Genomic DNA, 10,795 nt, shown 5'->3' on the forward strand with positions numbered 1-10,795 from the left:
TCCCTCTCTCTCCCTTTATCTCCCCTATGTCCATGTGCTTCTTGTTACTGCCGCCTGCCATTATTGTTTCATGTCCACCCAAACAACATTTTAGAGGAGCAAAGTTTTCCGGTGGTTTTGTTGGTGACCGGTTGAATACCTGTAGTGACGGGTAGAATATGTGTAAATTGATGCGAGGGCATAATTTTTCATGGATGCAACGCTTTTTAGACTTAGATTCATTCATATTTGGACAAATTTGAGTCGTAACGACGGAGGGAGTATTTTTGTTTTATGTATACGGAGTACTTAATAATAAGGCCCAGGGCGTAAAAACAGTTTCGGCCCGTCTGAGCTCGAAAAAACAAGTCCTGGTCCGAACCCTCGCCCTTTTTTTTTTTTTTTTTGAGGGGAGGTCCGCACGACCGAACCCTCTCCCTTGCTGTGCGATTGTACTACCAGTCGCCCCCTCTCCCTTTGCTGTGCGCCGGCGCCTGCGCTCTTCACCCGGCGGCGCAGCGCTCTCCTCGACTCTCCGCTCGCTCCTTCGGGCTCCTCCGCAATCCACAGCAGCGCCGCTGCCGCTACCCACGTTGGGCACCTGCCCCCCGCATCCACATCCGCATCGCGGGTCGCAGCCCTCCAGACCAGACCGTAGCACGGCATCGCCCCTCCCACCCAGCTCTCCACCGCGGTTGTCGGCCATGGCGGACCGCCCGCCTTCCCCTCGCCTCGCTGACGAAGAAGACCGCGAATTTAACGCCTCGCCCTCCCGCAACGCCGCCCCCGTCCGTTCCGGTCTCTCCCATTCAATCCCTCCCCTTATCCGCGGCCTTTGCTTTCATTAATGTTCGAGCTTTTGGATTGTCGAGAAACTCACCTGGTTCATATGGCGGTTCTTCTGTTGCTGCTTCTCTGCAGGCGAGAAGAGGCCTTTCGGCGACCTGGATGACGACGAAGAAGACGTCTTCGCTTCCAAGAAGGTAACTGTTTCTAGTTCCCCCTTTTGAAAACCACCACCAAAATCTTGTTTTTCTTTCGCTGCTGAAGGAATTCCTGGCAAATTTTATTATCCTATGATATTACCATGCTAAATTACGATTGCCATTAGGATTTGCAACAATGTATCATGAAAAAAAATGCTTTGCACCTTTGTTTTGGTGAAGTTGTTTCTATCCTGAATATGCTGCGATTGTTTTCACCTGAGACGTGGGATTAGGATACCTAATAGTTATGGGATAATCAAAAGGCACAGTAAGAGTTAAACATATTTGTAGTCCTCTCGGACACAGTTCTTCCTTAACTAACAGCCCTATAAGTTTCAACAATTTCATGCAACCAGAACTTTGTTTAAGACAGCAAGTTGTGTGCAGGGAAAGACAAAGGTGGAGGAAAGTGCACCAGGTGCTGCCACAGGAATGATTCTGTCTCTTCGTGAAAAGTAAGTCGCATTTCTTATCTAACATTTCGAGCTATTCTTTCTCTTTTACCAAATAACTTTTGTTATATTGTTAATTGTGGACATGGCACTGAGTTTTTCCCCCCTTCTGAAGTTTGCAGAACTGCAAAGATAATCTTGCATCGAGCCAGGTGTGTAGTTAGTCACTGCTCTTTTCTGTTTTCATTTTGTTAGTTGAACATAATATTCTTGATCTTAGAATATGTACCGTGTTAGCGATATCAAGTGACTGTTGTGCTTCATTCTGGTATGAATATTTACAGTAAATCACCATTTGGTCTATAATCAAGTTTACTGTAATTGGTAAGCAATTATTTGCAGGTAAGTCTTATCAATTGTAGAAGAAAGAGCCAATTTTAGGTGCAAGTTTTGCTGCTGCTATTTTATTATGCCTGTGCCGTAGGAATATATTGATCAACCTTTTAAAAAAAAGGAATATATTGATCCTTGTTCCATGTGGAATAAGGATGTTCAATCTGTTAGTTATGACTATTTTTGCAAAACGTCTAGGTTCCTGTTAGGACTATGAATGATTTACTATTTTATGTTATTTGTAGCCCCAAATAACATTAGCATATTGTTTTACTGTTTTCAATGTTTTTCCTTCAATGTATCATTGCTGGACAAACCTGACGGTCTCACAAAATCTACTGTTTCAGAATAGCCATGAATTGTTTTTTCAATCAGTAATGCAACTTTGAACTTTTGACTACTTAATCAAATAAAAAATGCATAAAGTAATAAAACTTAAGATACCTGAAATATATCTAAAAGCTTAGACATCGGAGCGACAGAAAGGCATGTCACAGCTAAAAATACACCCACTGAACAGATAGTTTCTCTTCAGAAATCAAGTAGAATGATTAAATGTGTGTCACTTAAATGTGGAGATGTAGTTTTAATAGCCATGTTGCAGTTTTGTTACACCAATACTGTTTTGCACTCCATTCCAGTGTTACATCTACTTAGTTAAATGTATATGATCCAAAATATTGTCAGCAGTGATGTTTGAAAGGCTGCATTTATATGCATCACAGGTGGAACTGGAAAATGCCAAATCAGAAATCCAGAAGTGGCATTCAGCATTTCAGAACACTCCAGCTGCACCTGCGGGAACCAATCCAGGTTTGCAAGTTAAATGGAAGTCCTTCCTATTTTTGGTAATGACTGAGCAAAGAATAATTATTTATTTTAAATACAGAGCCTGTTGCAGTGCTTACTTATCTCAATAACCTGAAGTCTTCGGAGGAGTCACTGAAGGAGCAGGTTGGTTCATTTGCCATGCTTATGAAACTTGTAAAATAGTTATGCTTTGCTTCAGTTTGACTGTTCTGTCATTATATACTCAGCTGGAGAAAGCCAAGAAAAGAGAGGCTGCTTTTATTGTAACATTTGCAAAACGAGAACAAGAGATTGCAGAATTGAAGGTACTGGCTTAGGATCTCCTCCTACGAGGACAGACATCTCAATATGGATAAATCTGATCAGTATTATTTCTAGCGTTCTTCTAATATGGGCTGATTGTTGGTTAAAATTTGTCCATGAATTTGCAGTCTGCTGTTAGGGATTTAAAAACACAATTGAGGCCACCGTCAATGCAGGTAAATATAATGCCGCTTTTTATTACATTTCTGGCAGTTTATTATGTATTTGAAATACAAGAGATCACCTTATAGGGATCTAGATGGTCTTTATATTGTATCTAGTATTAAAGAAAGTAAGGCGCAATGATGATTAATTGCATGCTTTCCAATTTGATGAATTATCCTGTAGGTAGTCAATACCAGTGCATGTATAGAACAAACATCCCAAGGTTACTCTGGGAGGGATTTTGCTCGGTATTGTTTCAAAATTTCAATAGCACAAGTCATGAGCTTTGCTGCAACAATATTTTATTTTGTGTATTGCAAGATTAACAATTCCACTTAACACGATGCCTCGTCATCTATTGTAGCTTTCCCTGTGTGTATTTTGTTTGAGTGTTGAGTGGAAATAACTTGCGTTCTATTTAAGTATCTTCTCCTCCACGGCATGTCTATGATGTCACCCTTTATTTGGACTCCCTGCATGGCAGGCGTAGCTTATTTCGCAAGCTGGCTTTTTAGAAGCTAATAATGGACAGGGCAGGTAACCTCTTCGGATAACAGGCTTAGAGACTGTTTGGAATGCAGGAACTAAGCTTTCACAGGAGAAATCGGGATACTATTACTGTTTTACCACGTCCAAAATTTGGCCTTAAGCTTCCTGAGAAGCCCAAATAATGTCTAAGAACAATGTTGGCACGCTGAATATCTTATTTACACGCCTTCTTCTGTTTGCTTTAACAGACGAGACGATTATTGCTTGATCCAGCAATTCACGAGGAGTTTACACGCTTAAAGGTCAGCAGCTTTTCTTCAATATAGTTTGTAACGGTATGTTTTGAAATGGAAAGTGTGACGCCATAACATCTAAGAGAACTTTTATGGCAGGCTTTTGATGCCTTTCTCCATACTTTTGTAGTATTAGTCAAATATGTTAATTGCAAAACATGTAAGGTGACAGATTTTGCATGTTTTCTCTCTAACCAATGGATGTGATCCTCTTAAACAAGTTAGGAAGGTGCAAAACCCAGCAGTTTAGCTGTAAAAAAAAGTATTATTATGTCTGCTAGTGAAAACAATAGATTATAGTGTCCTAGGAAAGTAATTACTGTGTTGCATCGGAATAGAAGAGATGGGAGATTCCAACATGTTACTAGGCATGCTGGTAAACACCTTAACAATAAAGGATTCCAAATTTGTATCTTATAGTGTCCTAGGAAAGTTAAAACTTGCATACCTTGGAACTCAGATGCTAATTGTACATGGTATTACCCGTTTCTGTCCAGAATCTGGCAGAAGAGAAAGAGAAAAAGATAAAAGAGCTACAAGACAATGTTGCTGCAGTCAATTTTACTCCATCCAGCAAACATGGGAAAATGCTAATGGCCAAGTGTAGAACATTGCAAGAGGAAAATGAAGAGATTGGAGCAATGGCTTCTGAAGGAAAAGTAAGTCTTCCAACAGATGTCAGAGGTTTTAATACTTTCTGTTTCTCGCTCTGCCTTTCATGGAAAAGAATCATTGGTCATTCTTTGGACAACCAACATTTTAGAATAGAGATGTATTGCCTTATGTTTTGCCAGAATGCATTCTAACGAAGTATCTTGGGTACAGATTCATGAACTTGGAATGAAAATTGCAGTTCTGAAGACCCAGAACAAGGAGCTCAGGAATCAATTTGATGGTGAGTTTCAAGTTACATCCAAGTGAAATTAGCATAGTGCACGTGTTTTGGTATGGAATTGCAAATAATAGAGCGAGCATTTATCAGATGACTGCATTTGTTTTGGATTGATCATCATGAATGCAGCAAACAATTGCACCTTCCAGGCAATAACTACATATTATCTTCACATAATAGTGGAATGCAATAATTTAGAGACGAATTGATGACATAAATCATAATTTTCATAGTTTGCATTTGCATCTATTCAATATCTACCCCAATCTACATGCACAAAACTGCAACAACTTTCTACCAATCCACAAGTTGGCATGATAGACATGCAAGAGTGCCCCACCTGCCGGTGACTCAGTAAGAGTAACTTGGAAAGAGGATTGGTGAAGAGCAGATATCTGTGTTCCATAGTAAATTTTTGTTAAAGGTGGAGAATAAGGCTAGGTCATCATATGTTACCTGTACATTCCAAACAGAAATTCGTCAGCTCATTGCAAAGTCAAACAGCTGTTTCTGCTATTCAATTTACTATACTTAACATGGAGCTGGTTGTTGTTCTCAGGTCTGTATAAACACATGGATGGCCTAACCAATGATGTCGAGAGGTCAAACGAAATGGTACGATTCATCGTCCTCTGCGCTAATTAGTTCTGTTGCTATTTTCGTTGTTGTTTGCTACTGTAACTAATTGTTCCTTACACATATAGGTTCTCATTCTGCAAGAGGTGCTGGAAGCTAAAAACGTGGAGCTGGCAAGATTGAAGGAGATGGTTTCCCAGAAAGATGCAACCGAAGACAAAGAAGCAGCTGAAGCAATAGACGAAACCGCAACTGATATGAACGCCAGTCCTGAACCGCAACCTATAAAAGTTGAGAGCCCTAACAAGGGCTAAGAGCTGCATGCTGCAGCAGTTTCCCTTTTCAACAGTGCTGCTACCTGCAATACAGTACTGTTCTGTATTGATTGATGTATCAAACTAATTAAGCTGCGGGAGACATGCACAGGAGCTCTTGAAATACAATGGGCAAACAAGCATAGGTATTATTAGGTAGCTAGTGCCTAGTAGTAAGTAAACGTGAAATGAAGTGCAAGTGCAAATTCTATATGTATCAAACTAATTAAGCTGAACAGGGTTGAGCCTGGATCCCAAAGGGTACGCTTGCATTTTCAAAACTAATCATGGTGCATTCATGGATCTCAGTCCAGTTTGGTTGTAGTGGGACAAGAATGGTCATCAAGCAAGCAGGGCAAGCCCCCTCGCCCCTCGTCTTTTGCGAGGCACACGCATGATCAATCTCCTCTTGTGCTAAACAAAAAAAACAATCCTTCTTTTCGTTTCTAACAATGACAAGGGAAAGTTGATTTCTAAAAGGCTTCGTGCGTGTTTTATAGCGAAATCTGAACCAAGGCAGAAGCGTCCGTTACTGTTACGGATGGGTTTCGTTCGTAGGATTGTGACGATCCTAACTGCTGGTGCCTGGTTGCACAAACGGAGAACATTGCACGCATGGGGATGACCCGAGGAATCACACATCGGGAGGATCACGCACGCGCTTTGGGTGTACGCACAGTAGTTGACATATATATATATGGGCGCTCACAAGGCGGATACGTACACTACATGACACACACAGTAGCACATACAGAAGGGGGATTCACGTACGTACGGGTAAGCTACGGCTACAATGCGGCGACCAAAATTTTGTAGCCAATGCGTGCGTGCGGCCGTACGTACACGCCACGCACACATCGTACGTGTCTAGATAGCTAGACACTCCCAGCTAGCTAAGGCTAGCTAGCCAGATCACACACACACACACATACATATATATATGCTAGTGGTATATAGCGTGGCCGTCCGCCGTCGATTCGATCGCAGCATCGATCTCAGTCCTTGCGGCCGAGGTCCTTCTTGACCTCCTCGAGCAGCTTCTCGTCGGGCTCGATGACCACGCTGCCCTCCTCCTTGTCGGCGCGCTCGATGCCGGACTCCGTCCCACGGCTCAGCCCTCCCTTCTTACGCCCTGCACGTACGTACGAGCGCATGCGCCAGAAAAAAAAGACAAGAATACGCTTTCAGCACAGCGAAGACGTACACGACGAAGAACACGTAGGCCGACCGGGTACGCAAAGTTACCTTCCGCGAGGCGCTCCTGGGCGTCGAGGCTCTTGCCGCCGGTGCCGCCCTTGACGACGGTCTCGCCGTCCTCCCGGACGCGCCGGTCCAGCTCCGACCGCACCTCCGGGTCCTGCAGCTCCGGGGCCTTCTTCGCCTGCTGCGCCATCCTTCTTTGTTTCTTGCCTCTAGCTCGATCTCCTGCTCCTGCTAAGCTTGGCTAACTATCCCGATCTCCTTCTTTCACACACTCGTGTTTGATTGTTTCTTCCTCTGGCTGGTTTGCTCTGCTTCTTCTGGCTCCGGCGCGGCAATTTATATAGGCCGGGATCGGCGGTGGGGGGGTGAATACGTGTGCGCGGTGCATGCAGCTTGCCGGTCGTCCGTGATGTGCTGTTACCGCGATCGATGTCGTTTCACCGCCTGGCCGGGCGGCCGTCGTCGTGGCAGCCATGCAAGCAGGCGCGGGTTGAGTACGTGTCCAAGGGGAAGGGGTTTTAACTTTCACAGCTCGTGTGTACGTGGAGCTGAGTGTACAGCGGCCACTCGACACGTTTACATCCCCCGTGAGCCACATCGGGTAATAATTGTTGTGCAACTCCTACTGGCCGGTTCCGAGGTTGCACATCAAAATCGTAATTAAACACACACAATCACGAAATACAGTAAAATAGATGAACACCAAAAAGTAGAGAGAAACGGAAGCTTTTTATTAATTCTGATCTCAACGGTACTCTTCTCTTTTATATAGACCAATAGGTAAGAGATAAAAACTCACAACTAATAAGTGAAGTAACGAGTCCATGCGGGGGCGCACGTATGCGTCGCCCTCCCCCCATCGACCGGTTCCTCGACGATAATAAGTCCTGGTAAGTTCTGCGTACGAGTCCTTCTGCGTGCTATGACCACCGCCCAACGCGTGCATATGCGTGGGTGGGCCTCCAGGCTCGATCGGTACGTTGGCACTGGGCTGCTGAGCTGCACCACAGGCCTATGACGAGCAATGGCTTCTTTTTTTTTTTACTGCCGGCCCAATGCGACCAGGAACGTTGGGTTCCAGCTTCACACGTGTTTCGTCAACTCTCAAGTCTGGATTACGCGCTAGCTCCTCGTCTCTTTCCTTGTTGGAAGTTGCCCATGTAGACAGATCGGTTTTCAAAAGTTAATTCGCGGTACTATGTTGCCTTCAAATTCAGCAAGGTCAAAGCCACAAGGACTAACAGACGGGGAGTAGTATTTCCTCCGTCTAACAAAAGATGTTTCAAGTTTGTCAAAATTTGAATGCATCTATATACTAAGTATTATCTAGATACATCTAATTTTGACAAACTTGAAACATCTTTTGTTGGACGGAGAGAGTCCTAGTAATATTCAGCATCTCTTGTATAAAACCTGTGGTGATTAAATCAATATACACTCCATACATGATTAGACTTCCACTTCCTGACCAAGACGTGCTCCTAACTGAGTACTTACTACCTGAACTATGTAATGACATAAAGAGGGGGAAAAAGGATTGCAAAAGAGAACAGCTACGTAATCATGTCGTCAAAAATTGTCAAAAAGAAAAGGTGATTCAGCTAGCACGCGCGTCCAGTCCAGAAGGCTAGCTAGGCGGCAGTTTTCCTCGGCGCAAGACGTCAAAAGATGGATCGATCGACGCAGGGCCGGGACGGGACGGGACCCTCTCTTTGAAATTTATGTCCCATGCGTGAGCCTAGGCTCAGGCTGATATGGTGGTGACAAAGCAAGCATATATGGTTTTCAGCCTGAAATCGCACCAAATCCAGATTGATTGATTGTCAATCAAGTAAAGCCGGTTTGATCCTGATCGATAACGTGCACGCGCGCCGTATCTCGTAATATCATCTAGCTAGGATCTACATGCATAGAACTAATAAATTCAAAAAGATCTGGCATGGATTTTCCAGATATCCTACTCATGGCACACTCATGCATGCCACCTCACCCATTGGCCAAATCCATGCCAATCCAACCAAGAAATTTATCTATAGTACTGTGGGGAACCACATGCAAGAAAAGAAATGCATATGTAGGGTCCGTACTCTGTAGAACACAAGCTCGATCATCACCTAGCATCCATCCATCCTATATATATGTACAGAACGACTGAACGAGATGACAAGACGCTAGTTGCTACAGCAGCCTTTTGTAAGCCTCGCATATATCCACTAATTTGCATCCTCTTGCTGCTGCTGCTTCTTCGTCTGGCTCGTCATCACACTCTTGTTCCTCATTCTTGCCGTGTCCAGAGTCCAGACTAGGCTGTAAGCCTGTAACAAGAAGCTTGGTTACATGGCAGCTGCGTGCCGATCTCTGCAGCAAGAAGGAAAGGGGGAGCTGCAGCCGTACGAAGGCTGCGGTGATCCTTTGGCGGCGTGCAGAGGAGGCCCGGCTGTGCTGCTGCCACGGCAGGCCAGCTCAGCGCCTCCGCCGGAGATGTCGTCGTCGTCGGGGTCGGGGTCCGGGAGGAGCGCGACGGAGGCGAGGGCTCTGAAGATCCACAGCGAGGCCGAGCGCCGGCGCCGGGAGAGGATCAACGCTCATCTGGCCGCCCTCAGGAGAATGGTCCCTGACGCCAAGCAGGTAATTAATTTTTGTGTCGTCCTTCCGTGCTCTTCAGCTCCGAAGCATTTCGCAGCCATTTCATTCAGCACTCATCAGTGTTGTGAAGCACTTGTTAGAGAAATTTCAGTTGGGCATAATTTTAGTGTGTAATTGATCGACTTTTTTTTCTTGAGTTCTTCTTCTAGAAACTAGCCAACTTTTCAGTAAGAAGTTTGAAATGATAATCCGGACCAACTTTCCTGTCAGACATTATTTATGGAGTGCTTTGAAACTTGCATGAAAGCCACAGCCTTTAGGCTCAGTGGCTCACAAGTGTTCACATTTCATCAGACTTCCCTGCTTTTCACTCTCCAATCATGTGATAAGACAAAGCACAATGTACTTGCTATGGATTGTAAGAACATGTTTTTGCTCATCTGCACTGCAGATGGACAAGGCCACCTTGTTAGCCAGAGTGGTGGACCAGGTGAAGGACCTGAAGAGGAGAGCAAGTGAGACCACGGCCACGCAGCCAACGCCGGCACAGACCGACGAGGTCTCCGTCGAATGCTGCACCGGCAACGACGACGACAGCAGCCTGTACTACATGAAGGCCTCGGTCAGCTGCGACGACCGGCCGGGCCTCGTTGCCGGGCTCATCGGGGCGCTCCATGGCCTGAGGCTGAGGCCGGTGAGAGCAGAGGTGACCTCTCTGGGAGGAAGGGTGCAGCATGTCTTCACGCTCTGCAACGAGGAAGGCAGTGCAGATTTTGCTGGGCTCAGGTCTCTGAAGGAGGCTGTGAGGCAGGCTCTGGCCAGGGTTGCTTCTCCAGAGCTGCTGTGTGGCAGCAACGGCAGTAATGGCAATGCCAATCCATTTCAGAGCAAGAGGCAGAGGATTCTGGAGTCCCATTACTCAGTCATGTCCATATGACCATATAGATGATTACTACTCCTGTCTGAATTGGTAATCTTAACAATCAAATCGGTCACGAAGCATCTTATTTCCGGTTCTTGATGGAATTAAAGTAGAACTGTTTCTTCCCCGTGAAATTCATGCGTTTTGGATAGGGAACAGCCGAAAGGCCTGTGCCTGTCGTTTTGTGCATCTGGATTTAGATTGCTAGATGCTGTGTGCCAGATTTGAGGTGTGAACTGTTGTTAGTGCTGTGCTAAGATGCAGTCCACAATATCATGCTGGGCGTGCAGGTGCTGTAGTGTGTAAGACTGTTCCAATGCAGACAATATTCCTGTGCAGAGTCACATGATTGGTTTGACATTTCAGCGGCTGCGTGAACAGAGTTTTGATATGTAACGCCTCTTCATTGGTGGTGGTTATCAGATTAGGACTACAGGATATGATTATGAACCAGCCATTTTGCCTCTTGCTTTTGTTTTGGGGATTGTTTGG

The 10,795-nt window shown here is 44.9% G+C and overlaps 3 protein-coding genes across 3 annotated transcripts; 2 read left to right on the plus strand and 1 right to left on the minus strand.

The window, feature by feature from the left end:
* Window positions 1-402: 402 nt before the first annotated feature.
* Window positions 403-5,895, plus strand: LOC100844269 (FKBP12-interacting protein of 37 kDa). Its single transcript, XM_003568947.4, has 13 exons — window positions 403-777; window positions 901-962; window positions 1,353-1,420; window positions 1,533-1,569; window positions 2,476-2,563; window positions 2,640-2,704; window positions 2,788-2,865; window positions 2,992-3,039; window positions 3,766-3,819; window positions 4,308-4,469; window positions 4,636-4,705; window positions 5,262-5,317; window positions 5,407-5,895. The coding sequence occupies exons 1-13, from the start codon at window positions 684-686 to the stop codon at window positions 5,590-5,592; spliced, it is 1,068 nt and encodes a 355-aa protein (XP_003568995.1). The 5' UTR covers window positions 403-683; the 3' UTR covers window positions 5,593-5,895.
* Window positions 5,896-6,254: 359 nt separating this feature from the next.
* Window positions 6,255-7,105, minus strand: LOC100829175 (embryonic abundant protein 1). Its single transcript, XM_003565317.3, has 2 exons — window positions 6,838-7,105; window positions 6,255-6,724 (listed from the first exon to the last, which is right to left on the minus strand). Exons 1-2 carry the CDS (start codon window positions 6,983-6,985, stop codon window positions 6,588-6,590), a joined length of 285 nt encoding a protein of 94 aa, XP_003565365.1. The 5' UTR covers window positions 6,986-7,105; the 3' UTR covers window positions 6,255-6,587.
* A 1,750-nt stretch (window positions 7,106-8,855) lies between these two features.
* LOC100829781 (transcription factor bHLH51) lies at window positions 8,856-10,756 on the plus strand. Its single transcript, XM_003565319.4, has 2 exons — window positions 8,856-9,423; window positions 9,833-10,756. The coding sequence occupies exons 1-2, from the start codon at window positions 9,133-9,135 to the stop codon at window positions 10,316-10,318; spliced, it is 777 nt and encodes a 258-aa protein (XP_003565367.1). The 5' UTR covers window positions 8,856-9,132; the 3' UTR covers window positions 10,319-10,756.
* The last annotated feature ends 39 nt before the right edge of the window (window positions 10,757-10,795 follow it).

Source organism: Brachypodium distachyon, chromosome 2, assembly GCF_000005505.3.
Source record: "Brachypodium distachyon strain Bd21 chromosome 2, Brachypodium_distachyon_v3.0, whole genome shotgun sequence".
Taxonomy (NCBI): Eukaryota; Viridiplantae; Streptophyta; class Magnoliopsida; order Poales; family Poaceae; genus Brachypodium; species Brachypodium distachyon.

Excerpts from the sequence above, each read along its gene's own strand:
- LOC100829781 (XM_003565319.4), top strand. The coding sequence starts at position 9,133 with ATGGCAGCTGCGTGCCGATCTCTGCAGCAAGAAGGAAAGGGGGAGCTG. Across the intron at positions 9,424-9,832 it reads TGGTCCCTGACGCCAAGCAG|ATGGACAAGGCCACCTTGTT; the intron begins GTAATTAATTTT and ends TCTGCACTGCAG.
- LOC100844269 (XM_003568947.4), top strand. The coding sequence starts at position 684 with ATGGCGGACCGCCCGCCTTCCCCTCGCCTCGCTGACGAAGAAGACCGC. Across the intron at positions 778-900 it reads CGCCGCCCCCGTCCGTTCCG|GCGAGAAGAGGCCTTTCGGC; the intron begins GTCTCTCCCATT and ends GCTTCTCTGCAG. Across the intron at positions 3,040-3,765 it reads TGAGGCCACCGTCAATGCAG|ACGAGACGATTATTGCTTGA; the intron begins GTAAATATAATG and ends TTGCTTTAACAG.
- LOC100829175 (XM_003565317.3), bottom strand. The coding sequence starts at position 6,985 with ATGGCGCAGCAGGCGAAGAAGGCCCCGGAGCTGCAGGACCCGGAGGTG. Across the intron at positions 6,725-6,837 it reads CCAGGAGCGCCTCGCGGAAG|GGCGTAAGAAGGGAGGGCTG; the intron begins GTAACTTTGCGT and ends ACGTACGTGCAG.